The 27292-nt window shown below is 37.0% G+C and overlaps 1 protein-coding gene across 2 annotated transcripts in view; it reads right to left on the bottom strand.

Annotated features, from left to right (window-relative positions):
• YEATS2 (YEATS domain containing 2) overlaps positions 1-27292 on the bottom strand; it is a 94671-nt gene that overhangs the window by 24039 nt on the left and 43340 nt on the right. For both annotated transcript variants that reach the window (XM_045539780.1, XM_045539781.1), the window contains exons 9-19: positions 26438-26482; positions 23595-23775; positions 22518-22757; positions 20491-20649; positions 19824-19924; positions 18027-18134; positions 17338-17520; positions 8840-9098; positions 7510-7671; positions 5842-6041; positions 4908-5066 (exon numbers count right to left, since the gene is read on the bottom strand). In XM_045539780.1, coding sequence (XP_045395736.1) covers positions 4908-5066; positions 5842-6041; positions 7510-7671; positions 8840-9098; positions 17338-17520; positions 18027-18134; positions 19824-19924; positions 20491-20649; positions 22518-22757; positions 23595-23775; positions 26438-26482 — 1797 coding nt within the window. The remainder of the gene's footprint in view (positions 1-4907; positions 5067-5841; positions 6042-7509; positions 7672-8839; positions 9099-17337; positions 17521-18026; positions 18135-19823; positions 19925-20490; positions 20650-22517; positions 22758-23594; positions 23776-26437; positions 26483-27292) is intronic.

Here is a 27292-nt window from a genome sequence, read left to right as displayed (position 1 = left end):
TATCTTACAAAGGAAAACCCAAAAGACTAACTACAGACTTCTCAACTGAGACCTTACAAGCCAGAAGGGACTGGGGCCCCATTCTCAGTCTTCTCAAACAGAATGATGCCCAGCTTAGAATTTTTTTCCCCACAAAACTAAGTTTCTTATATGAAGGGGAAATAAAGTCTTTCCAAACAAGCAAACACTGAGGAAATTCATCAAGACAAGACCTGCCCTGCAAGAAGTACTCAGAACTGTGGATCAGCACAATAGACACTCACCAATGTAAAATCATCTAAAAGCTAAAGGTCAAAGGCCAGATACCATAATGGCTCAAGACATAAAACAAAGCAACAAAGTTCTACTCAACAGGATGAACAGAAATCCACCCAACTTATCAATTCTTTCAATAAATGTGAATGGCTTGAACTGCCCACTGAAGAGACATAGGCTGGCCGAATGGATAAATACACACAAGCCAAGTATCTGCTGTCCTCAGGAAACACATCTACTCCCCAAGGACTCATTCAGACTCAAGGTGAAGGGATAAAAAACAATATTCCACACAAATTGAAACCAAAAGAAAGCTGGTGTAGCAGTTCTGATGTCAGATAACTTAGTCTTCAAATTAACAAAAGTAATGAAACACAAAGATGGTCATTATATAATGGTAAAAGGAACAATTCAACAAGAAGAGATAACAATTCTAAATATTTATGTACCCAACAGAAGAGCACCCAGATTCATAAAGCAAATCCTACTTGATCTAAACAAAATGATAAACAGCAGCACCGTAACAGCCAGGAACTTCAATACCCCACTGACAGAACAGGACAGATACTCCAAACAGAAAATAAACAAAGAAACAATGGACTTAAACAGAACTCCAGAACAAATGGGTCTGACTGACATTTACAGAACTTTCTACCCCCCAAAACCACTGAATATACGTCCTTCTCATCAGCTCATGGCACATTCTCTAAGACTGACCACATCCTAGGCCACAAAACATGTCTCAACAAATTTAAAAAAATAGAAATTATATTATGCATCTTCTCAGACCACAGTGGAATAAAATTAGAAATGAACTACAACAGAAACACTCAACTCTACACAAAGTCATGGAAATGAAAACAACCTACTGCTGAACGATTACTGGGTCAAGGAGGAAATTAAGACAGAAATCAAAAGATTCTTTGAACTAAATGACTAAGACACAAGCTGTCAAAATCTGTGGGACAGTGCTAAAGCAGTCCTGAGAGGAAAATTTATATCCGTAAATGCCTACATCCAAAAGACAGAAAGATCGCAAATAAACAATTGAAGGAATTGTCTCAAAGAACTGGAAAAGGACAAGCAAACCAACCCCAAACCCAGCAGAAAAGAAATAGCAAAGATCAGAGTAGAACTAAATGAAATTGATAATAAAAAACCATACAGAAGATTAATAAAACAAAAAGTTGGTTCTTGGAAAAAATAAACAAAATTGACATGCCTCTTGCTAGATTAACGAGAGCAGAACAGAAAGGACCCTAATAAGCTCCATCAGGAATGAAGAAGGAGAAATTACAAGTGATGCCACGGGAGTACAAAATATCATCTATGAATACAATGAAAACCTCTCTGCACATAAACTTGAAAGTGTGGAGGAAATGGACCAACTCTTAGAATCACACAGCCTCCCTAGGCTCAATCAGGAAAGAAACAGAATTCCCGAACAGACCAATATCAAGTACTGAAAATGAAGCAGCAATAAAAAAACCTTCCTAAAAAGAAAAGTCTCAGGCCAGATGGTTTCACACCCGAATTCTACCAGACCTACAAAGAAGAACTGGTGCCTATCCTGCAGAAATTACTACACAACATCGAGAAGGAAGAAATCCTCTCCAACACATTTTACAAAGCCAACATCACCCTGATACCAAAGCCAGGCAAGGACTCAACAAAAAAAAGAAAACTACAGACCAATAACCCTTATGAATATAGATGCAAAGATTCTCAATAAAATCCTAGCAAATCAAATTCAGCCGCTCATCAAAAAAAATAATCCATCACAAAGTGGGGTTCAGCCCAGAGATGCAGGATAGTTCAACATACGCAAATCTATAAATGTAATTCACCACATAAATAGAAGTAAAAACAAAGGCCATATGATCCTCTCAATAAATGCAGAAAAAGCATTCGACAAAATTCAGCACCCTTTTATGATAAGAATGTATAACAAAATAGGCATAGAAGGGACTTACCTGAAAATGATAAAAGTCATGTACAACAAACCCAAAGCCAGCATCATACTGAACAAGGAAAAATTGAAAGCATTTCCGCTTAAAACTGGAACCAGACAAGGCTGCCCTCTATCACCACTTTTATTCAACACAGTGCTGGAAGTTCTAGCCAGAGCAATCAGACAAGAGAAGGAAATCAAGGGCATCCAAATGGGTTCAGAAGAGGTCAAACTATCGCTCTTTGCTGATTATATGACTTTGTATCTAGAAGACTCCAAAGATTCTGCCATGGAACTACTGCAATTGATAAACAAGTTCAGCAAAGTCTCAATGTATACAAATTAGTAGCATTCATATATACCAACAATAGTCAAACTGAGAACCACATCAGACTCAATACCTTTCACAATAACAACAAAGAAAATAAAATACCTAGGAAAATATTTAATTAAGGAGGTGAAAGACCTCTACAGAGAGAACTATGAAACATTAAGGAAGGAAATAGCAGAGAACGTAAACAGATGGAAAACCATACCATGCTCACGGACCAGCAGAATCAACATTGTTAAGATGGCTATGCTACCCAAAGTGATCTACCAATTCAATGAAATCCCTATTAAAATACCAACATCATTTTTCACAGATCTAGAAAAAATAATCTACACTTCATATGGAACCAGAGAAGACCCCATACAGCCAAAGCAACCTTAAGGAAAAAGAACAAATTGGGAAGTGTCAATTTACCAGACTTCAAGCTATACTGGAAGGCTATAGTTGGAAAATGGAAGACAAATACTGTTGTTATTCTTCTTTGATGCTACACCAAAGCTAAACAAGTGGAAGTTTCCTCAAGTTTGGCTGTATTACATAATCTGAAACCACAGTAATTAAGCTTCTCTGTTACATTAAAATCTATTGGTGAGGGACTTCTGATTCCACACAGGATGTAAAAGGCTGTAAAGCACGTTGCTCCTACCCTAACAAGAAAAGGCTGGATTTACTACAAAATCTTATTTTGGGGGAACATATGGGAACGTTGAAATTTCAAAGTAACCAAGTAACCTGATCTAAGGATAGGCAGTCCTTGCAAGGAGGGAAGGGTAACAGTAATTGTCTCATCCGTGGCAGAATAGGGTAAACTGTACTGGCTGTAACCCCAGCAGGTAAGAAATCTGCTAAGATTTAAAAGAACTGCCTAAAGAGAAGTATGAGGTGTCATATCTGTCTGAAATAGCTGGGGACATCTAACTAAAAGGAAATTAATAGTAAAAGACACCAAATGCCGGAATTTGAAAAGATCAATAAAATTGATAAACCTCTAGGTAGGCTGATCAAGAAACAAAGAGAAGACGCATAATTACCAAAACCAAGAATGAAAAGGAGAACATCACCAAAAGTTCCACAGACACTGAAGGATAATAAGAGAATATTATGAACTTAAAGCCAATAATTTGACTGCCTAGTTGAATGGAAAAATCCCTTTAAAGATACAAACATGCTTCCCTCAAGAAGAAATAAATAATCTGAACTGTCCTATACCTATTAAATAAACTGAAATTGTAGTTAAAAGCTTTCTCAATTAGGAAAACTCCAGGCCAATATGGCTTTACTGGTGTATTCAATCAAATAGTTAAGAAAGAAACAGTACCAATTCTACATAAACTCTCCCCAAAAAAAGGAGGGTAAAGTTTCCACTTCATTTTATGGGGTCAGCATTACTCTGATACCAAGAGAAACCGAAATTACAAAGAAAACTACTGACAAATATCCCTAGCAAAAATCCTAAGCAAAATTTTATCAAATTAAATCCAATATATTAACAAAAGATAATACATGGTAACCAAGTGGGGTTTATCCCAGGAATGCAGGATTGGTTTAACATTTGAAAAATCAGTCAATATAATTCATCATAAACTAAACAATTCATCAAACTAAACAATAAAAATCATGTGATCACTTCAATACAAAAAGCATTTGATAAAAATCTAATATTCATTCCATGCTTTGAGAAATGCTCATCTACATATAGTCATAGAAAATGCATTGTTTTTTGATGGGTGGTATCTTACTATATATATCCTTCTACACCTTTGTTTCATTTGGTAAGTTTTAGAGATCTAGCTATAGGATCATCCTACAAATCACTATAATATCCCTCACTTGTCATTATTATAAGATTCCCTATCATTATTCTTAGGTTTATACTAAAAAATGCTGCAGAAACATGTAACAAATCCCACTGCAGCACTTGCTTACTGTATGGATAGTGTGGCTGAAATTGCCTATTACAGTATTCAGGGTCTTCTACATGAAGTCTCTCCAGAGAAATATTATAATCAAATGTCAAGAAAATCTTTCTTTCTTATAAAGAAATAGTGGATGGTTTTTTTCTCTCTCTCACAAATAGTGTGATTTCATAACTGATCATGCTTTTCATTTTGCTTTTACTGTCACATTTATACCTCATTTTATTAACTGTGTTGGATATCTTACTGTTTACATATCTGAATAACCCCTGGGGCCTTATTTTCTCATTCTCCTTATATTTTCCCAAACCTCAAGATTTATTCTTATTTTTCTATACCATTTTGTTGTTCATTGTCTTCTGTAATCTTAATTTCTTTGTTAATAAAAACAAGCTATAAATATGCAAATAAATGCCACAATCAGCACATATTTGGGGTGAGAGCCTATATTTACCTGTGTAAACAAAGTGGTTTTCTGTCCAGAGATGACTTTTAATGTTTGTTGTCCTTGTGCAGAAGATGTGCTGACTCCCAGGGTTCCCTGGACCACTGACCCAGTAGTCAGTTGCTTTCCAGAAGTCTGGGGTGATGGCTGGCCAACTAAAAATGTGCCCTAAGTTAGAAAAAAATATCAGGAACAAACCAGTAATTTGTTAAATTCAAATGAATTGCTCTGATCCTTTAAATCACAGGCTACAATGTTCTCCCCTTCAATTCTGCAACTCAGCAAAATAATTAAAAGGAATGGTTCTGCCCTAAGTATCACTTCCAACAGTTTTCCCCACTTCTCAAACTTTGCACCATAATTATAGAGCAGGCTGTTGGAAATTCAAGTTTTGCAATCTAGTCCTCAAAGCTAGATTTAATCATTCAGACTGCTAACTATTCATTTTTCTCAGTAAGAACATCTGAAACCAAAAGTCTATTACTTTCCTTAGGGGACAGCAAAGACTTCAGTGACAAGGGGAAAGAAAGTGGAAACCCATTCCTAATCTACTCTAACCCAACTCCAAATACCACAACTTGACACTGTCTCTTTGGTTACTCCCTTCTGAGAGCAAGTTTTCAACTCTAGAGTATACTGTTTATTACCTCATGGATTTGGGAGGCAATTAGCATAGTAGAAATCCTTCTTTGAGGCAGAAAGATCTGGGTTTAAACCCAAACTCTACCATTAGCTGAGCAGGAAAATCTTGGATAAGTTACGTCTTCCTGAATCTCCATTTCCTCTTCTCTCAAAGCAGGCCCCAAACAACATAGATTTATAACATAGCTAAACTCTTAGAACTGACCCCTGATCCCAGAGCTGTAAAGGTAAATCAACTATCCTTAAAAGCAGTTATCAAATAGCTAAATGATTTAAAAGATCAGTCCACCAATAACCAGACCTGGGGAGTTTGCTTGAGGATATAAGATGTGTAAGTCAGGTGCTGGGATATCCCTCCAGAGCCAGTGGTACTTTGCGCTCCTCCTGTTCCTCCTCCTCCTCCGCTGCCACCTCCACCACTGCCACTGCCACTGCCACTGCCTCCTCCTCCTCCTCCTCCTGTACTACTACCACCACTGGCAGCTGAGCCGGACTGGAGATCTAAAAATACAATGAATGACAGCAACATCATAAAAAGTACCAAGCCAAGTTTTAACAGAGAAAACAAATGAGCCCAGAGAGATGTTTCCCTCACAGCACCATTTCTTCTCCTTTCCTATTTCCCTCCTTTTCTGTTATCTACCTATTCTGTGACAAGAGTGAGGAAAACTTCCTAGAGTTAGAAATTGAAATCTATTTACTCTCAACTGAATGGCAGCTGACTATATTTCAGCTCCAAGTACAATGAAGAACTCATCTTTGACAAGTGTTTTGACTTAGCTGTGGGAGACCGAGAGGGCCTGCTACTGACATTTTCTAGCCAAGTGTTTTAATCAACGCTTGAATTTGCTCAGATAGGTGCTTCTAAACTTTTTAGCATCTCATCCAATTTCAGTGAAATTGCTGAGGTTTATTTAGTGTAATTTTACAGTACTCTCTTATTTTAAATCCCACTTCAAGGCCTTAGGACTCTTTTTACTTCCCTTTTGGTCAGGTAATGTATATGAATTACCTGGACTACATTCACTCAATAAATATTAGAGTTTGACTTCCTTCCCCACTTTAATTCCAGTGATTATTACTGGAACAGATTCCTTCCCAATGGTTTATTTTGACCCTGAGGATATCATAAGAATCTGGGTAGCTATCTGGACTTATCTCAGAATACACACATTGTCCTTTTCTTACATATCTTTTAGGCATGCCACTGCTTAGGTATGAGGAAAAAATACCAGGGCAAGAGAGTGGCAATGACCCATCATAGTCAATAAACACAATGGCCATAAGCTTACACACTGCACACTGCCTTTTGGCAAGGGTGGTTAATTTCTAATGTACCTGATTACTGTACCATTCTATTTCTGATTCAGAGGGAAATAATTTCCTTTATACCTTTTCCTTCTCAACACCACCCAAATTGTTTTTCTCTATACGTTAAAGCAAAAGTTTATGTAACTCCAGATAAACTACCTAATCTCCTTTGGGCTTTAAATGTATACACTAAGGTAGAGCCTGTATTCCTCTTTCTATCTCCAAATCCAGCAAATGTTAAGAAGTACATCTAAATAATGTCAGGCAGAGACATTTGATTCTAATCCTATTTCTATCCCCTTTAAAATGAAACTAGACTTCCAGCTACTGAAAGAAGATAGATCTTCCCTCAGGTATCACGAGATGATATTCAGATGCCACTGAAAGGAAGAACTCTTCATTTACAGTTCATGCAGACAACTTTCTCCCAAAATAGCCTTAACAGCCATCTCTATCCAGTCACTCATCCCTGATCACAAACTGAATAGTAAACTCATGTCCAGTTAAATTACCCATATGTTTTAAATCCATATGGGCAAATGCTACCATTACACCATCAAAGAGTTATAGAAATGCTTCCTGAAATAGGTAAAAACTCCCTCTCAGGTGGATGAGATAACCATAGCCAAAGACCCAAGAACCAACTGATTTAACTAACTAGCATTGTTGGTAGCTCGCAGGATGGCTCCTTGAGGGATCAGCAGCAGTTTTCCTTTTCCTGAAGGATTCTTGCTGTTTGTGGTAAGGTAGAGTTTAGTGCCAGGAGGCAAATTTGCCAAGTTGGCCAAATTAGTGGCTGGGAGCTGCAGCGTTGCCATTACTAAAATGGTAAAGGAAAAAAAAAAAGGAGGAAAAACTGTAAGATAAATTGGAACTGAAGGCAACACTCTGAAATTAAAATAGGGGCAATTAAATCTTATATATAAAAACACTAACAAACAGTAAACTTACAGTTTGTTTCCTAGATGCAGAATGCTTTAAAGGCTGATATTCTTAAATATCTTGCTAATTAAAAAATAATTTAGACCAGAAGAGCCTGTCATAAACTCATTTACATCTGTATATAAATAGGGTGAGCCTATTTTCTAGTTTTGACCAGAACAGTTCTAGGTTACACCTATGTCCCATTGTAATTATTAATAGTGACTCTTTCTACTCTCAAAGTACTGTGGGCTAGACAATTAATTAAACAATAACCCTATCTATGGATGAATACACATTTTCCCCCATTTGTTTAAAGTCAAAGTTAGGGCAAGGTCTACTGTCCTAATTGGCAAGTACAGTTGGCCCTCTGTATTCATGGGTTTAAACAACTACAGATCAAAAATATTCAAATATTTGAGGGGAAAAAAAAAGGATGGTTGCATATGTACTAAACATATACAGACTTTTTTTCTTGGTATTCCCCAAACAACACTATATAACAACTATTTATATAGCATTTACATTAAGCATTTATGTTGTATTAGGTATTATAAGTAATGTATATATGATTTAAAGTATACAGGAGAAGCCAGGTGTGGTGGCTCTCACCTGTAGTCCCAGTTACTTGGGAGGCTAAGGTGGGGGGAATGGTTGAGGTCAGGAGTTTGACACCAGCCTGGGTGATTAAGCAAGACCCTATCTCTTACAAAAAAAAAAAAAAGTACATGGGAGGATGTACATAGGTTATATGCAAATACTACGCTGTTTTACAGGAGGGACTTGAGTATCTGTGGATTTTGGTGTCCACAGCAGGAGATCCTGGAACGAATCCCTCACGGATACCAACGGATGACTGTGTGGATACGTGTAACTTTAAAGCAAACTACTTACACACCTCTATGTAAAATGTTCTATAAAAAAGAATAACAAATGTTTTTATACACTTCTTATAGCATCAACCTAACTGGGCTTTCCTAGACCGGATCAGATATCAGATAAAATCACTAGCAAAAGAAATTTTGGACAGAGCTGCTGCTGAAAGGACCCCCATGATTATTAGTTACCTGAACCCTGCGATCCACTCTTCTGAGGACCAGCAGCAGTGACCTGAGCCTTGGTTAAGGCCTGCACCGGCTGGGCTACAATGGTTCCTCCACCTCCACTCACAATTGCTTTGGCCACTCCTTGGGTCACAACTTGCTTTGGACCAACTGCTTTGGCAACAGAAGAGCTGGCCTTGGCTACAAGGATTTGGCCACCACTGATTGCCACAGCCTGTTTCACTGTTGAAGGTAAAGTAGACCCAACTGGTACCCCAACAACCTGTTCAAAATAGAAAAGAGTCCAACAGTGCTGCTTCTCATAGTCTCTTTGAGAGCTCTTAGAACAGTAGTCACTCTGTTCTAGCAAGGAGCAAAGGCCTAGCTATAACACACGGAGTCTAATTCAGTCATCTACGAATGCTATCTGGACAGATGCGAAAGAACAACCATTATGTCTTACATTTTGGATATTATAATAATAAAAGATTAAAGATTGTTGTCTTACCTTGCCTACTTTTATAACTTACTTTGATAATAAATCATTTTTTAATAGAAAATTTGGGAAATTCATAAGCATAAAGAAAAAAATTCTACTCATTCAGAAATAATCTCAAACATTTTTAATGTATTTACTTCCAATTCTTTGTAATGTACATTTTAAAACACAGAATTGGGATCACATTGTACATATAGTTTTGTAACTTTTTAAACATCACAAGCATTTTCCAATGTTATTTTTAAATGACCAAATAATAATATATTAGAATAGATAATATTATAATCTATGTAGGAGAACATTTCACTACTGTTGGATATTTAGGTAATTTTAAATTTTACATTATAAAAAACTGTGCAATAAACATTCTCATATAAGAACTATAAATTCCAGTAGATACTTTTAAATATCACCTCTTCAGTAACTTCTATATTATCCCTACCTGAATTGATAATCTCTTCTTTCATCTCTGTAACTCCTAACAGCTCACATCATTTATAATATACGATACTTCTTGCGACTGAATTTTAAAAAAAGTTACCTTTTTCGCTATGTCTTCCTACTCTTTCCTTTCCTTGAAGGTGGATACTTGATTTAAAAAGTTTAAACAAGAATAATATTTAACTGGATTTCTTAAAAAAAGATCTCAATATCCAAATGGAAGTTGGAAATATCTGGCTCTGAGAGTAAAGTGAACCCTTTCAAGTAAAAAAATACTCTGGAGCTCTTTTAAAACAAAGTAAACAGTTAAATTAGAGGAAGCTAATTAATGGCAAATTGGGGCACTGTTTCCCACTCCCATTTCTTTTTTTCATAAAAAGAACTCACCAGAAACTAGATGAAAAGACTTTTATAAGGGTATATGAAATACAAATGATCTGCCTTCTTAAGGCAAAAAAGATAAAATAGGAAGTGCTTTTTACCTATCAGATTGGGAAGAAAAAAAAGTTAAAAATCTGATAACACCAAGAACTGGCTAGAGGCTATGGGGAAATAGCAATTTTTGTTCACTGCTGGTAGAAAGGTAAATTTCCAAAGCCACTCCAGAGATGCACTGGCATATCTGCTAAAATTGAAAATTCACATACCCCATATAGTAGGAATTCTACTTTTAGGAATATAGCCTAGAGAAATTTTAGACTTGTGCTCAGGGGAACATATAGAATAATGTCCAAGGGAGCATTATTTGTAATTACAAAAAACTATTAGGAACCTAATGTCTATAGAACATAACAACATTATAATATGTACAGACAGAGGAATGGATAAACCATGATTTAAGATAGACAATGGAGCATCACACATTAGCAAAAATGAATCAACGACAGGGAGTCCCAAACTCTCCATACAAAGGAAAAATTTTGTAAATAAAGGTACATTTAGCTACAATTTCCTATTTTCCCTATGTATGGCGACTTTTGGGACACCCTGTAGAAGTATATATTTTAGCATACAAAGACTGAAACAATACATATTGAGTGAAAAGAGACATACATAGAAATATGTATACATGTATCTTTTATGAAAAGCTTCAAAACACAAATATTACATGTTTTCCATGGCCACATATTTATGTAATAGAAGTATGGATTGGAAGGCTACACATCGAAGTCATGATAGTGTTGCTTCTGGGAAGAACAAAGTGGACTACAACTTTTATCAGTCATGTTTTATTTGCAGAACAAAAGGTCTGAGCTTTTGGAGAGCCACTTGCAATTGTCAATTGTCATCCAGCAGCTTGACTTCATTAATGATTCCCAATAACTCTTTGGGGAAAAAAGAGGAGCTGTGCTTCACTATTGGGCATTGACAATACTTAATTTTGCATCCTTTAATTAGCAAAGAGTTGGTAAACTGACTTCCTTTTTTGAACAGGGAGGGTCTGAATGTTTGGCACAGGACTGGAAAAACTGGGGGCATATTTGACACCTTTTTAAAACTGCCCTTTAGACAGAAAAATCTGCTATTCTAATATTAAAGACATTTGATTCATATGAGAATTGGTTACAAATTCAAATTTTCATGTCACCCCATGAGAGGTGACAGACTACTCACTTGGCCTTATGCCCCCCAATTCCAGAAAGGGCTGAATGTTGGTGGCCATAAGAAAATATGGTCAGTGCTTGTGAAGTCGAAATTAGTCATGATGCTAAGATTGCTTAGCTTTTTCTCCCCATTCACAAGTACAGTTGATTTTGCAAGTAATTAAATGACTAGTACAAAATATGCAGAAACATAGCTAGATGTCATTAAAGGGGGATGTACTGGTTTTGATTTTTGTATAATGTACGTATGCCTAACAACCTGTCTAGACTAGTATATTAAACTAATGTTTATATGAATAAAAAAATTTAAAAAAAAGATCTGTGTAAATATTAACATGTTAACTTGGGGTGCAAGATATGTGGGTGTTGATTATATTGTTCTCTATATTTTACTGAAATTTAAAACTCTAAATTAAAAAATAACAGGATTATTTAGGAGATGGAATAAAATGATAAATTATATGCTAGTGATGAATGGGATGTTTTAAATAAATAATTACTAAATTATACATAGTTTTTATTCAAAGATTGTGAGTACAGTAAAATACATGTGTTTTGTTCTTGCATAATATGGCTGATTTAAAGAAAACAGTCCCTAATCAACGGTGTAATAAAGAGGAAAGACCACAGGCTTCTGTAAGCAAACAGATTTGGTTTCCCAATTCAGTTATACCAGTTAGTAGCTAGGTTATTTAACCTGTTTGAGTTTTAGCATTAGCCTCATCTATAAAATACAGATGATATTTATTAATACCTCATAAAATCATGAAACAAAATGAGAATAAATTTATAAAATGCCTAGCTGCTGTTGCTGCTAACCATGACACTTATTATTAACTGAAGAATGGTACTCCATGAGCTGACGTGGAGACTAGAAAAGGAGAGCTGAGGGACAAACATTTGTTGCTGTCTTCAGCATTTGGTCAACGCAAGAGATCTTGATCTTAAATCCTAGATTCAGTTACTCAAATAGAAATTAATCTTGAGTGAAATTATATAGCATCTGGGATCTGCTTTAAAATATTCCAGGAAGAGGAATAAGATTGGCAAAATGTTGATAATTGTTGAAACTGGGTCCTGGGCACATGGGAGTCATTATACTATTCTACTTTTATGAATGTTTAAGGAAGGAAGGAGAGAAAGAAGGAAGAAACAAAATAAATGAACCAATGGAAAAAAGCAAGTTTGTCCAGAATGGAGATGAGAAATTCCTCCAGCTCTTCTAGCTTATTGAAATACCCTACATTTCTTTATTCTAACTGTATGAGCGTCATTCTGTAGGGGACCTGGGAGTTTCTGTGGCCAGAGCGGGGTGAGGTCATTTCCCTAGATATGTGGAGATACAGAAACCCTTCTTACTAGTCAAGAACTTTCCTGTACATTTATAAAAAGTTTCTTTATACAGAAAAACATTTTTGGGGTGTGGAAGAAACTGCTAGTTGAACCCCAACTATCTATTCTTTCCCTTTCTCTCATACAGTAACACACACTCCGGTTTTTAGATGGGGACATGACCACACAGAATCATGACTGTATTTTCCAGCCCTCTTGTACCTAGATGTGGCCATCTGATTTCTGGCTAAAGGGACGTGAGCAGAAATGATGAGTGTAACTTTTGGGCTGTGCCTGCCCTGGGTTTTCCCCTTGCTCCCTTCCTGCTGGCAACAAGTGTGAACATGGTGACATGACATGAAGTGTTTATTTTAGCCCACAAGGTGAAAACCAAAATTTGAGAATGCCAGGCAAAAAGGCAGGAGGAGTTTAGATTCTTGATGACCATGGAACCACCAAAGTAAAACTGCTTACTGGTCTTTTATGTGTGAGAGAGAGAAATTTATTTAAGCCTCTGGTGTTTATATTTCTCTGCTATAACAGTTTCACTTTTTTCCTAAGACAAGAATCTTCACATCTCCTAAACACATCAAACTTAATAATCTATTTCACAAATTAAATTACATATAGCCTATTTTTATGTTCCTAAACTAACAAAGAAAGCAAAGACTTTAAAAGAAATCAAGACATAATTGGACCTATTTTGATCTTTTCCCCAAAATTCCATGCATCTGAATTACTTTTCCCTTCTTGTGCCAATTGCTTCAAAGTTCCAGGATATGACACACTTAATCTCTCCAACAGCCTGATAAGACATGGTGTCCCAAATTGGCCACAGGAGGGCAGTCTTTACTATCAGCTTATCCACTATGTGCAAGCACTTCCAAGATGAATGCCCCTCCCCCTTTGTTTTAGAAAAACAAAAGAATGAGGAAGTTGCATTCTATTAGGAAAAACTCTAGGCCCAGCTAATTATTGACACAAGGAAGGAGGGTAAGGGCTCTGAAACTAGACACATTATAATGCCAAATTAGTTTGACTTTTTTTAACAGCACACTTCAGCCTAGAACCTGAATGCACCCACCAACTCTTCTCATCCTCTCACACTTCTCACTTTGATTCAATGTTTCTATTTCTGCTCTTCCTGTGCCCTGTACACACCTTTGCCAAGTTAAAATTTACTTCAGGGGAAGATTCTATATATGTGATTTTTCCCTCCAGACACTAAAAAATACAACCATTTATAAGTGTTTAATAGTAACTATTACCATGGTACTTGGGCATGTATATATATGACCTTCACATTAGCTACTACTTACCCAGCACCTGCTCTGTGCTAGGTCCTTTATATACAATGATCTAAATCTCCTACAGCTTTGAAAGACAGGAGGTATTATTCTCTTTCACTAGATGAAAAAAACCAGGGTTGAGAGATTAAGTAATCTGCCCAGGTCACAGAAGTAGTAAGTGGCTGTGATCTGCAACAAGTTCTAATTCCAAAGCTCAAACTCTTTTTACTATACCATACTGCTTCCTTCCCACATGAACCCATTTATTCCTCAGTTGCCCCCTTTCTCATCAAAGGCAGTACCTCTCTCCACTTTCAGGAAAAACATAAGCTGTGTTTGTTTTTTTTTAGAATTCAAAACATTTTTTAATTTCAATTTTTTCTATTTTCCACATACATGAACTATATGGTCAAAATTTCTTTTATAAGTAATGTGCAAGGGCGAAGTATTGAAAAGTTTGTTGTTGTTTGGGTTTTGTTTGTTTGTTTTTTAATTTCAGAATATTACAGGGGTACAAACGTTTTAGTTATATAAATTGCTTTTGTACCGTTTGAGTCAAAGTTATAAGTGCCAACCCCCCAGAGAGTGCACTGTACCCATTAGGGGTGAATTTACCCATCCCCTTCTCCACCCCCACCACCTGCTTGTTTTCCGATGAATGTTATTTCCATATGTGCATATGAGTGTTGATCAATTAGTTCCAATTTAATGGTGAATAAGCTGTGTTTCTATTGTTCCAACGTTGTATGGGCAACAGTACTTTTTCCATCCTCCTGTTTTCTGGCATAGTTTCTAGGAATGCACTTTAGCAATAACCAGGGACAGCCTGTTCTTGCAGTCAGATCCTTATTTCAAGTGCAAAGGATGTACTAAATTTCCTGGACAGCCAGCCGTGACTTTTCTCATGCTCTACTGCTTCTTTGCAGTTCTTTCACATTCTGCTGTGGCTCTTCTTTTCAGGTATCTTTAAAATGTATTCAGGGCATTCTAACACAAACCCCACCTATTTTCTCTTAGTCCTATATTATCATTAGGTAGGTGGTAATGTGTCAAGACAGTACAGTTGTTCGGCATTACTGGAGGAGTGGATTGGCAAAAAGTGGAGATTAAACTTCTCCCAGAGCTTCTGACCATAAATAGCAATGCTAGATTGACTGAAAACCTAAACTGGTAAAACCATATATCGCTATGTGAAGCAAAATAAATTTTTGGGAACATACAGGCAGAACAAGTCTGAATAGAGAGTTCAGATGACAATAAATGATTCACTAAAGGATGCTGACAGAATGCTTACCTGTACGGCCAAAACAACAGTGGGAGCCTTGGGAAGCAGTTGGGGATGCTTGTCTTAATGATCATGGCTATGGAAGCCTCTAAGTCAAATCTGATGCTATAGCTCCACGATTCCTTAATTTGTCTAAGCATATGTATCAGCAGGGAAGCCTATCAAAAATCCAGATGCCTAAGGCTCCCAAGAAGATTCTGATTCGGTAAGTCTGAGATGGAGGCCTAGGTATCTATATTTTTTTTAATCAGCAGATAATTCTTATAACCAGATATGGCTGGGAAAGTAGTTAATAAACTCTTACAGAACTTAAAACTACCTGGAACTCTATGAATTTTTATCTTGGTCCTTATCTAGCTATGTGATATCTAAAATCTTTTTCTATTTTAGAAATATTCCTCTTAAAACGATTCACTCTCCCTAGACAAGCTGGCTTTCAAGTTGAAAAACATCCACATAATATTCTTAATAGCTTTAGAATACACCTGCCAAAAAATTGAGATAATTTAACTCTGGATGTTCTAAAAGCATGCTTAAATTAGAGACAATGGTTCACAAATTTTCATTAGTTTTGAAACTGGGAGTTTGGAATCAGCAGGCCTGGGTTCAAACTCCCTGTCCCTTATAAGCTGTATGCTCTCGAGGAAGTTGCTTAACCTCTCAGAGCCACAGTTTTCTCATTTGTAAAGTGAGGGTGAAAATACCCATCCTGCAGGGTTGTGTGAGGATTACAGATAAAGTAAATATGAGCATGGCATACAAAAGCACTCAACAGATACTAAAGTCATGTATCACATAACTACATTTCAGTCAACAACAGACCACATTTCCAACACTGGTCTCCCATGAGATTATAATACTGTATTTTTACAGTATCTTTTCTATGCTCTGATATGTTTAGATCCAGAAATACTTACCATTGTGTTACAACCGCCTACAGTACTCAGTATAGTTATATTCTGTACAGGTTTGTAGCCTAGGAGCAATAGACTGTCCAGCGGTCCTCACCCTTTTTGGCACCAGGGACCAGTTTCATAGAAGACGGGAGTGGGTGAGGACAGAGCTCTGTGGCCCAGTCCCTAACAGGCCACGGACCGGTACCAGTTTGCACCTCAGGGGTTGGAGACTGCAGGACTGTACCATTGAGCCTAGGCATGTAGTAGGCTATAATACCATCTAGGTTTGTGTAAATACACTCTATGATGTTTAAACAACGATGCAACTGCCTAACCACGCATTTCGTAGAAGGTATCTGTCATTAAGCAACACATGATTGTATTTTTAATTGACTCAGGAAAACATGAACCTATGTATTATTTTACAGTTCTCCAAATATATTAATTCGCCTATACCTCCAAATTATACAGAAATTAAACTCTCTATAGAAAGCCAAGAATCAATCAACATCACACAGTCTGGATATCACAGGTGTAAACTGTAACACTCCTCTATCAGAAATAAGTAAAATAGTAGACCCATTTTAGATTTGAATCAAGTGGAAAGCTAAGTCCATGAAGTCAGTCCCTTTCACTGCCAGAGATAACACAGTGTCTCTTTGCCTCTTGAACGATTTCTGGACCCTCTATAATATATGCCCCAGCTCTTGTCAATGATTACTATAGGAGCAGAAGGGTTTAACACATTAACTGCCATGTGAGTTGTAGTTAACTCACATTACTTTTGAGCCTGGGACCTCCTGAAGCATATGTAACTCATACATCTCTTCACCTTGGGAGCTGCGAGAACTATTTTTCAAGTTGCACATAACTCATGCACAGAAAAACAATAAAAAACAACACATTTTTCATTAAATTAGAAAGGATCATTTAGTTTTCGAAGTTTTCATTCTATTAATAGTTTCATAATAAAACATCATGGCCCTGAGAAATTTTTTTTCTAGTGTGGCAGTCAATGTGTTAACATCAACTGACTTGCTTTTCCAACTGGGCTTTCATCTATAGGTTTTTATGGGATCAGCCTCTGTCCCCTTGAATCTTTTCAGCGTCTGTCAATTATTTAGGCAAACAACATTCACTTACATGTTGACCTTCCCATCCCTACCCAACACAAACCTTGGAGGGCTGAATCTTTGGTGACTGGGTAGTCCCTTCTCCAGTAGTTATGACCTGTTTTTGAGGGGACACGGCTATCATGTGACCCCCTTTCACAGTCACATACTGAGGAAGTGGTGACTGGCTGGCAGCTCCTGTGGTGGGCACGTGAGGGGCTTCACCAGGTTCCTGTTTGATGATCACCTTGCAACAAACAGGATAATGACATTGAATAAATGTCCCATTTTTAAAAAGCTATTAATATGATTTATTCTCTTTGCAGGAACTAACAAATTAATGAAGCTTGATCTGTAGAGAAGGATTTCACCAGAAGGGTAAAAATGCTGTTTAAATACAGTCCATAACAGCTATTAAAGGGACCAAAAGTAGGATCTGGACTCGATCCTGTGTTCTTGCAAACTCAACCTAGTCACTTGTTTTACAGATTGGTGACATATAGCAAAAGAAAGAAACAAACAAACTGTTTGTGCTCTCTGAATTCCCATCTTACTGGACTCTAAGAGCTGTCCTGTGGACACCACTAAATAAATGAAAGCACGTCTCAGGCCTAAGGTCTGGTCTTAAGAGTTGAGACATTCTAAAAAGTAACATGTTGTAGGAGTAGTGTCAATGAACTCCAACATTACACAAAAACTATTATGAAAGAAGACCATATGGACTTGTAGGATAATGCCCTAATAAATACTCACTTTTGTGAAAGCTCCAAGTCCTCCAGTTATAGGTTTGGGGCTTTGAACCTTAGGGTGACTCCCAATTGGACAAAGAGGTGGCATAGATGCAAACAAAGAATCCTCCTGCTGTATGTATGAAAATAACATATTTTACAATCAAGATAAACTGATGATTTCATATATCTAGTCATTTATATTTGATACAAACCTGTGACATTCCTTAGCAACATAAACAACCAAAAGACAAAACAAAACAAAAAGCCTAAAACTGAAACTGTGTGGGTCTTCCAAGCCTCCACACCTGCATTTTTTGTTGTTGTTTTTTGAGACAGTCTCAATCTGTCACCCAGGCTAGAGTGCAGTGGTGTCATCATAACTCATTACAACCTCAAACTCCTGGGCTCAAGTGATCCTCCTCCTCAGCCTCCTGAGTAGCTGGGACTACAGTCTCATGTCACCATGCCTGGCTAAGTTTTTCTATTTTTTGTAGAGACGAGGTCTCGCTCTTGCTCAGGCTGGTCTCAAACTCCTGACCTTAAGTGATCCTACTACCTTGGCCTCCCACAGTGCTAGGATTATAGGCATGACCCATAATGCCTGGCCTACACCTGCATTTTAATATTGTTTTAGAAACCCAATGCAAAGAAAAGCTATAACTTGGCAAGAACCCACTCATCTGTGCCCTGCTGTATGCTGGAAAAACTTCTATCCTACTACTGCTAATATTTGGCAGATAAGCTAATATTTGCCAGACTTTATCAGTTTGCATGTTTAGTTAGCCAGATTATGAATCACTAAAGGACAAGGACTATTATTGTTTCTTTTATATCCCTAGAGCCTAGGCACTAAATAAATAAAGAAACAGGCAATTGCAATGTTTTAGTATATACTCTCTTTTAATAGTACTCACAACTGGATTTGTAAAATTTACTCAATAAATACTCAGAATAAAAGGGAAAATTTTTCAATAATGATTTAAAAAATAAAGCAACAAAAAGAGCTTAAATAATCGGCATATGCAAAGATAACAATGGCCAACATTCAAAACTACTGTGGCTTATTTTTAATTCCCAAACACAAAATGCAAGAACACAGCCAATTTGCCATAAACTATGGGAGCAAGAAGCAAAGTTAAGAACACTTCTTGACTATGTAATGAAAAAGATCATTAACAAACATTAAAAAATAAGGCTGGGCATGGTGGCTCACACCTGTAATCCCAGCACTTTGGGAGGGTGAGGTGGAGGATCACTTGAGGCCAAGAGTTTGAGACCAGCCTGAGCAATGTAGCAAGACCCATCCGTACAAAAAACAGAAAAATCAGCTGGGTATAGTGGTACATGTCTGTGGTCCCGGCTACTCAGGAGGCTGAGGAGGAGGATCACTTGAGCCAGGAGTTTGAAGATGCAGTGAGCTATGATGATGCCACTGTACTATAACCCAGGCAACAGAGCAAGACACTGTCTCAAAAATAAACATTAAAAAATAAACTGGCAGAGTTATGATCCTCAAGTTAATTATTTTAACAAAACTCTCCAAACTAAATAAGTAAATAAACAAGACCACTTCCTCATTGCAGTAAGTTTTCAAATAGATACTGAGTGATCATTTGATAGACATTTTGAAAAGCATTTTCTACACTAGGAAAAGAGCAAAGCAAGGTAGTGGAGTCTGGAGTAGGTGATCTTCAAGATACTTATCAGCTTGATGACTCTACCTTATGGAATTTGTGTCATCAACTGATGCATTCTTGCTGAGGCTAAACACGCTGTCTTTAGAAACTAGCAAAGTGCAATAATGCATTAAGAGTGTTACCTTGACATTAGATGTTACAAAACTACTTCCATGAATTTTAGGAATAGGAGAACCTGTTCCTTGGGAGACCTGAGCCGTAGAGAGCTTGTTTGTCGGACTTCCTGATAGGCAAGGCAGATTTAAAAATAATGTATAAACAAAGTAAAATTTACAGAATGTAATTTTAAAGCATTTTCCACCACCCTTCCCTCTTCCCACTATTTGTTTTTAATTTAGAAAGTTGTGCCCTTCATGGAGAACAAAACAAAAACAAACAAACAAAAAAAAGAAAGTAACTACCTGCTTGCAGGCCCCAAAAGAGTAAGTCTTCCAAATGAAAACAAATTTTTTTAGAAAATTAATTATGGCTCACTTTTAATTTTTAGAAATTAAAAAGAGAACTTAAAACATAAAAATCTAAAAATGTAACTTTTACAAAGAGTAAATCTTCCCTTAGAGAAACAGTATTGGGGTTACTTTTATATATTCCTGCTTTTTGTTTATGGATAGAGATTTCATTCTTCCATTACACCATTATACGGTGGTACAGTCAAAGCCATAAAGTGTATTCCCACTAAAAGTTTACTTAACATAAATGTTAAACTGTCACAAGGCAACGTCATGCCAGGGTTACGTTTTTAATAAAGATCAAACCTTTTGGATCGGCAAATATTGATCAAAAACACACCTGTACTGGGAGTGGTAGTTCCAATAACCTGCCCAGGCTTGTCCATGATAACATAGGGATTATTAATAACGGAGCTGGCAGTTCCTTGCTTCACATGGACTGGAGTGGAAGTTGGGGTTCGAGGCAATGGTGATGGGCTTGGAGTTGATATTGGGGAACCTTTATTAATTAAAAAGAGAGAAGAGAAACAAAATACATATATTCAACTCATCTAATAAGATGCTGAGGACCAAGGAAGAGGGGCAGCGCTACCAGAACAAAGGTGACAAATGAGCAAAAGTGAATGGGACCATATGCTTTAGAGGCTAAGCAGTAGCAGAGGAGCAGCTGAGGCCTGTAGTATGATTCACTCTCTGCATCCTTACCCTTATGGACCCCGGCATCAGCATCATTGAGGAAATCGTTAGAAACTGTTAGCAATTTTTAGAATTTAAGGTCTCATTCCAGACCTACTGAATATAAATCTGCTTTGAACAAGATCCCCTGGTATGCACACTGAAGTTAAAAAAGCAGAGCTTTACATCACAGTGTGGAACTGCTGAATCTTGATTGACATGATCTTAACATTACAGGTTGTTATAATATTGGTTATACTCAAAGACATTAAAATTAGGGAGGAAATCAGTAAGTGAACAGCTAGCTTTAGGAGCCTGGTATCTTGATTTCCAATTCATTTCAAATAGGAAAATGTAAAATTCACCTGCCCAAGACAAAAGTCTCTGTCAATATTATGTCACAGTTACAATCCAGAAAGATTCACTTCCCACAGAATACTCTCAAGGACTACTGACATACATTTAAACACCCTCAGCTGTCTTTCATTGAGCAAATTTGTCATCTGTGAATTTCTCTAAATGTCAAACCAATTGATATGTTCAGCCTATTCCACCTCTGAAGCAGCAAGTTCTAGTATGTTTCTAACTGGTAGGTAAAATTATACATTCTTTACCTCTCATCATTTCAAGGATTTGGATATTTTTGCTTAGCTGTCTATTTTTAGCACAAAACACTCCTTTTTTCCTCCTTCATTTAAGAATTGCACAGGCCGGGTGCGGTGGCTCATACCTATAATCCTAGCACTCTGGGAGGCCGAAGCGGGCAGATTGTTTGAGCTCAGGAGTTCGAGACCAGCCTGAGCAAGAGTGAGACCCTGTCTCTACTAAAAATAGAAAGAAATTATATGGACAGCTAAAAATATATATAGAAAAAATTAGCCGGGCATGGTGGCGCATGCCTGTAGTCCCAGCTACTCAGGAGGCTGAGGCAGGAGGATCGCTTGAGTCCAGGAGTTTGAGGTTGCTGTGAGCTAGGATGATGCCACGGCACTCACTCTACCCCGGGCAACAGAGTGAGACTCTGCCTCAAAAAAAAAAAAAAAAGAATTGCACAGAAGCCCTCCCAATGTCTGGATGTTTTCAGCTGCCCTCTTTCCTGTCTTTTCTGAGGTGATACAGAGCCATAAAGTGTATTCCTACCACATGTTTACTTATCATAAATGTGAAACTGTCACAAGGCAAAGAACAATCCAACTTTAATGAAAAGGAAGCCTCAGAACTACCTACTGATAATAGGAATGAGTAATTTTCTAGTGTGGTTACAGAATAGAAGATACTTCAATTCTGAACCAATTCTAATTCTTAAAGCTTAATTCTAAGCCAAAAGGCCTCCAAATTTCTTCTATTATTAGTCACTCTGGTCTCCATAAATAATCCCCAAACTCAATTCCTACCTTAGTTTCAGCCATATATCCTAGCAAACATTTTAGCCATGCTGATTATAAGAGACAAAAATTTGACAATTTTGAGTTCTCTTTCCCTCATTCAAAAATTAGTTTCATATGAATGAGTTTTGTGTTTGTTTGTGACAGCTTTGCCAATCAAAAGTGATTAACTCTCTTTTGTTAAAACAAACACTGCTTAGAAGAACATAAGGGGGAAAACAAGCCACAGTACTTTGTTTTGCCATTCCAATAATCCTAACATCGACTCAACTCTACACACATCATCTTCAACACATCTTTGGCGTACCTGACACAATCTTGCAGCTCATGGTGATGGGCTGGAAGGATTTTCCAGGTGACTCAGGGTTAGGAACCTGACTTTGTGGCACAATTTTGCAGCTTGATGCTATTGGCTGGAAAGCTGAATTACCATGAGAACAAAAGGTAACTTTCTGGGATGTTGTCATTTTGGTGGGTGTTCTTTCCAATGAAGATGGCAAAGAATAAAATGTAGTGTGTCGCTCAGCTTCAGTGCTAGCTGGGAATCCTGCTTGAAACAAACAGGCAAATGGTAAGTTACTGATCACTTTGAAATAACAAAATCTTACCATTGTAGGAAAAGAATAAAAATTTCAGCACCCACTTAAACCACTTACTGGCAGTAAAATAAATATAATCAATTACTTCTTTATGCCTTTTTTGATAAAAAATAAATATGCTTAGAATGCAATTTAGTTAAAAATGCTTCTTTCAAGAAATCAGAAAACATATTAACTATAAACCATATATAATATGTCCCTACATTCTTTAATATATAAATTGAAAAACTGTTTAAGTTAGAGAAGAGGAAAAACTCGAAAGCATTCACTAAATGCCCATAAGGAAGATGCAACTGAGATGTAAAGAGGAATAAAGTTGAGATTTTATAAAAGAACTAAAATATTAATATCACATTAAAATACAGGATTTGAGATAAAACACCATTTAAGATCAACTTTATATCTTATACACTTATATGCGAACACTTAAATATATACTGATTCACTTACATACTTATCAAATTAGCTATTTAGTATTCAAGTTTCTTGTTCACACAGAGGCTGAACCAGAAAGTCTTCTTGAAATATACTAGAAGAAATTCTCATAATCATCAAAGGATAAAAATCTAATGCTTTTTAGTGACTTGCATTTTATAAAATGTTGGTAGAACTTTATGGCAAAAAATTTTTCTGAGTGCAGAGATTTGGCTATTTTCGTAATAGAACTACGTAGCAGAGGCAGTATGTCTACTTTTGGAAAATTTATTTATAGGTCTCTGAAGGCAGCAAATGAGAGAAAGGAATACCCCAGAATGACTCTATACAAGGAAAAATGCTTTTGTTACCTTTGTCCACAGAGGCATCAGGTACTGGCTCATGTGACTGCTTTATTGGTGAAGAAGCTTTCACTGGGGCTGGAATGGTCAAAGGCAAAGATGGAGGGGCATCAGAGATGTCTGACTCAGAGGGCTGAGGATAAATGTAGTCTTCTCCAAGAGAATGGCGATGGAGTTCCACATCCACTACCTACACAGTTGGGCAAAAATTGGGCTTGTGAGTCCATCATTAATGTCACAGAAAGCTCAAATCCTGTGGCCTAAGAGTTGTGACAAATGATTTCTAATCATACTTCAAAGGCCATTTCAATCTGAAGAACTAAGAGATTTACCTTAGAACATAATGTAATCTGGCTTAGCAGATACATATCTCAGTGAAATGAATCACAAAACTGGTGCCTTTTCATCTGCTGTTTCTACTCATTAAAACACCATTCCTCCCAATCTTTGCATGGTTGCCTTTCTCACCATGGACTCTCAATTAAATGCCACCTTCTCAGAAAGACCTTTCCTAACCACCCTACTTTAAACAACTCCCTTGTCCTCCAGCTACTCTTCCCCATAGCACTTAACTGAAATTATTGTTTGCTTTTGTGTTTAATGTCTACCTTCCCCATTCTCAACACCACCAAGAATACAACTCCTTGAAGACAAAAGTTAGAAGCTTTTTCATTTCTGTATTCCCAACACCTGGACTAGTGCCTAGAATATAGTAGGTGCTCAATAAATACCTTCTGATAATACAGCACATTTTTCTAGGCAGAGTAAGATTTAACTAGCTAACTCTGATTAAATGGCTATTGCTAATATATCATGAATACAAAAGAGTGGTGTGGAGAACAGAGTTAGAGGTACCATACTTCCTGATTTTAAAATTTATAAATCTACAGTAATCAAAACAGTATAGTGCTGACATAAACACAGATATACAGACCAACACAACAGAATAAACCCTCACATATATACTCAAATGATCTTCTACAAGGAGGCTGAGACCATTCGATGGGGCAAAGGACAGCCTTTAATAGTGGTAGGAAAACTGAATACTCACACACCAAAGAATGCAGTCGGACCCTTATCTTATATTAATAGTGTATTATTATTAGAAGGATTTGTTCTGTAAAATTTAGATTCAGTCAGAAGGCCGCACTCAAGGACCCAGAAGTCCACATGTGGCCCAAAGGCTGCAGATTCCCCACCCCTGTATACTACATACTAAAATTAACTCAAAATGGATCAAAGACCTAAATGTAAAAGCTAAAACAATAAACTTCTTAGAAGAAAATGTAGCGGAAAAGCCTCATTGGATTTGACAATGATTTCTTGTATATGACATCAAAAGCACAGGCAACAAAAGAAAAAACAGACAAATGGAACTATATCAAACTTAAAAACTTCTGTGCATCAAAGGAACAATCAACAGAGTGAAACAGGAGAAATAAATCACAGAATGGGAATAAATATTTGCAAATCATATATCTGATAAGGGGTTAATATCCAGAATATATAAATAACTCCTATAACTCAACAACAAAAAAACCTGATTAAAAAAAATGGGCAGGCCGGGCGCGGTGGCTCACGCCTGTAATCCTAGCACTCTGGGAGGCCGAGGCAGGTGGATTGCTTGAGGTCAGGAGTTCGAGACTAGCCTCAGCAAGAGCGAGACCCCGTCTCTACTAAAAAAATAGAAAGAAATTATCTGGCCAACTAAAATATATGTATAAAAAAAATTAGCCGGGCATGGTGGCGCATGCCTGTAGTCCCAGCTACTGGGGAGGCTGAGGCAGTAGGATCGCTTAAGCCCAGGAGTTTGAGGTTGCTGTGAGCTAGGCTGACGCCACGGCACTCACTCTGGCCCGGGCAACACAGCAAGACTCTGTCTCCAAAAAAAAAAAAAAAAAATGGGCAAAGGACTTGAATAGACATTTCTCCAAAGATATACACATGGCCAATGAGCACATGACAAGATGCTCAACATCACCAATAATTAGAGAAATGCAAATCAAAACTATAAGACACCCCTTCACAACCCTTAGGACAGCTATTATAAATTTAAAAAAATAAACAAACAAAATAACAAGTTGTAGAGAAACTGGAGCTCTTGTGCACTGATGGTGGGAATGTAAAATGGTATGGAAGCTGCCATGGAAAATACTGTGGTGGTTCCTCAAAAAATTAAAAATAAAATGATCTAGCAATTCCACTTCTGAGAAGAAATGAAAGCATGGATTCAAACAGATATCCGCACACCCTGGTTCACAGCAGTACTATTAACAATAGCCAAAAGGTGGAAGCAACTCAAGTGTTCATCAGTAAATAAATGGACCAATAAAATGTGGTATAGACATATGATGCAATATTATTCAGTCTTAAACAAAGGAAACCTGACACATTACAACATGGATGAAATTTGAGGACATTATGCTAAATGAAATAAAGAAATCACAGAAAAACAAATACTATATGATTCCATTTATATGAAGTATACTAGAGGTCAAATTCATAGAGACAGAAAGTAGAGTGGTGGTGGGGGGGGAGGAGAGAGGGAGGAATGGGTCGTTGATGTTTAATGGGTACAGAGTTTCAGTTTTGCAAGATGAAAAGAGTTCTAGAGATGGACTGTGGTGACAGCTGCATAACAATGGTGATATTTAATGCCACTGAATTGCATACTAAGAAATGGATAAGATAATAATTTTATATTATGTGTTTTTAACCAATTTTTTAAAAAGGGGATGAAGTGGGGAAGGCCAACTTAAAAAAAAAAATCTAACACTTATTTTTTTCCTAATTAAAAATGAAGATCAATTTTCATCCTTTGTTCCCAAATAATCCTGTAGGAAAAAACCTACCGTTTCTGCTCCAAGAGTCTGCAAGCCTGTGTAAGTTCGATCCAGCTATTGAAACACGAAAAAGAAGAGTGTTAAATTTCACTGTGCTTACATCTACATCTTAGGATACAATCTTATCTAAAACCCCTTTCTCCACAAGTCTTGATACCATAGGATCTAGTTTTTCATAATGTAAACTATCAATTCATCACTGTAATAAAAATCTTCAATTTTCTGAGGGAAAAAAACTGAGTAAAATCAATAAAAACCATCTCAGACATATCAATACTATATTTTTAATATAAATAATACAGTTCTAAAAAACTATTCTAAGAACAATCTAAAAACGGAAGTAGTTTCCCACAAAAAGATGTTTATTGCAGCATTATCTATAATTACAAACTAAAACCAAAGTAAACATCCCATTATAGAGGAATGCTTAAGTAAACCATGGACCATCAATTTGTGAAATATTATGCAGTCACATAGATGATATTTACCAAAACTGTATAAAAATATTTTAAATATAGGCTATAAATATTTTAAATGCATACAGTATGATGACACAATTACATTTATAAGCATTTTTGAAAAAAGAAATGAAGGCCAGGCGCGGTGGCTCACGCCTCTAATCCTAGCACTCTGGGAGGCCAAGGCAGGCGGATAGTTTGAGCTCTGGAGTTTGAGACCAGTCTGAGCAAGAGCGAGACCCTGTCTCTACTAAAAACATAGAAAGAAATTATCTGGACAACTAAAAAAATATATATAAAATGAGCCGGGCATGGTGGCACATGCCTGTAGTCCCAGCTACTCGGGAGGCTGAGGCAGGAGGATTGCTTGAGCCCAGGAGTTTGAGGTTGCTGTGAACTAGGCTGA

The sequence above is a fragment of the Lemur catta genome, chromosome 1 (assembly GCF_020740605.2).
Source record: "Lemur catta isolate mLemCat1 chromosome 1, mLemCat1.pri, whole genome shotgun sequence".
In the NCBI taxonomy this organism is placed as follows: domain Eukaryota; kingdom Metazoa; phylum Chordata; class Mammalia; order Primates; family Lemuridae; genus Lemur; species Lemur catta.
This window is presented reverse-complemented; position numbering and strand designations above follow the sequence as displayed.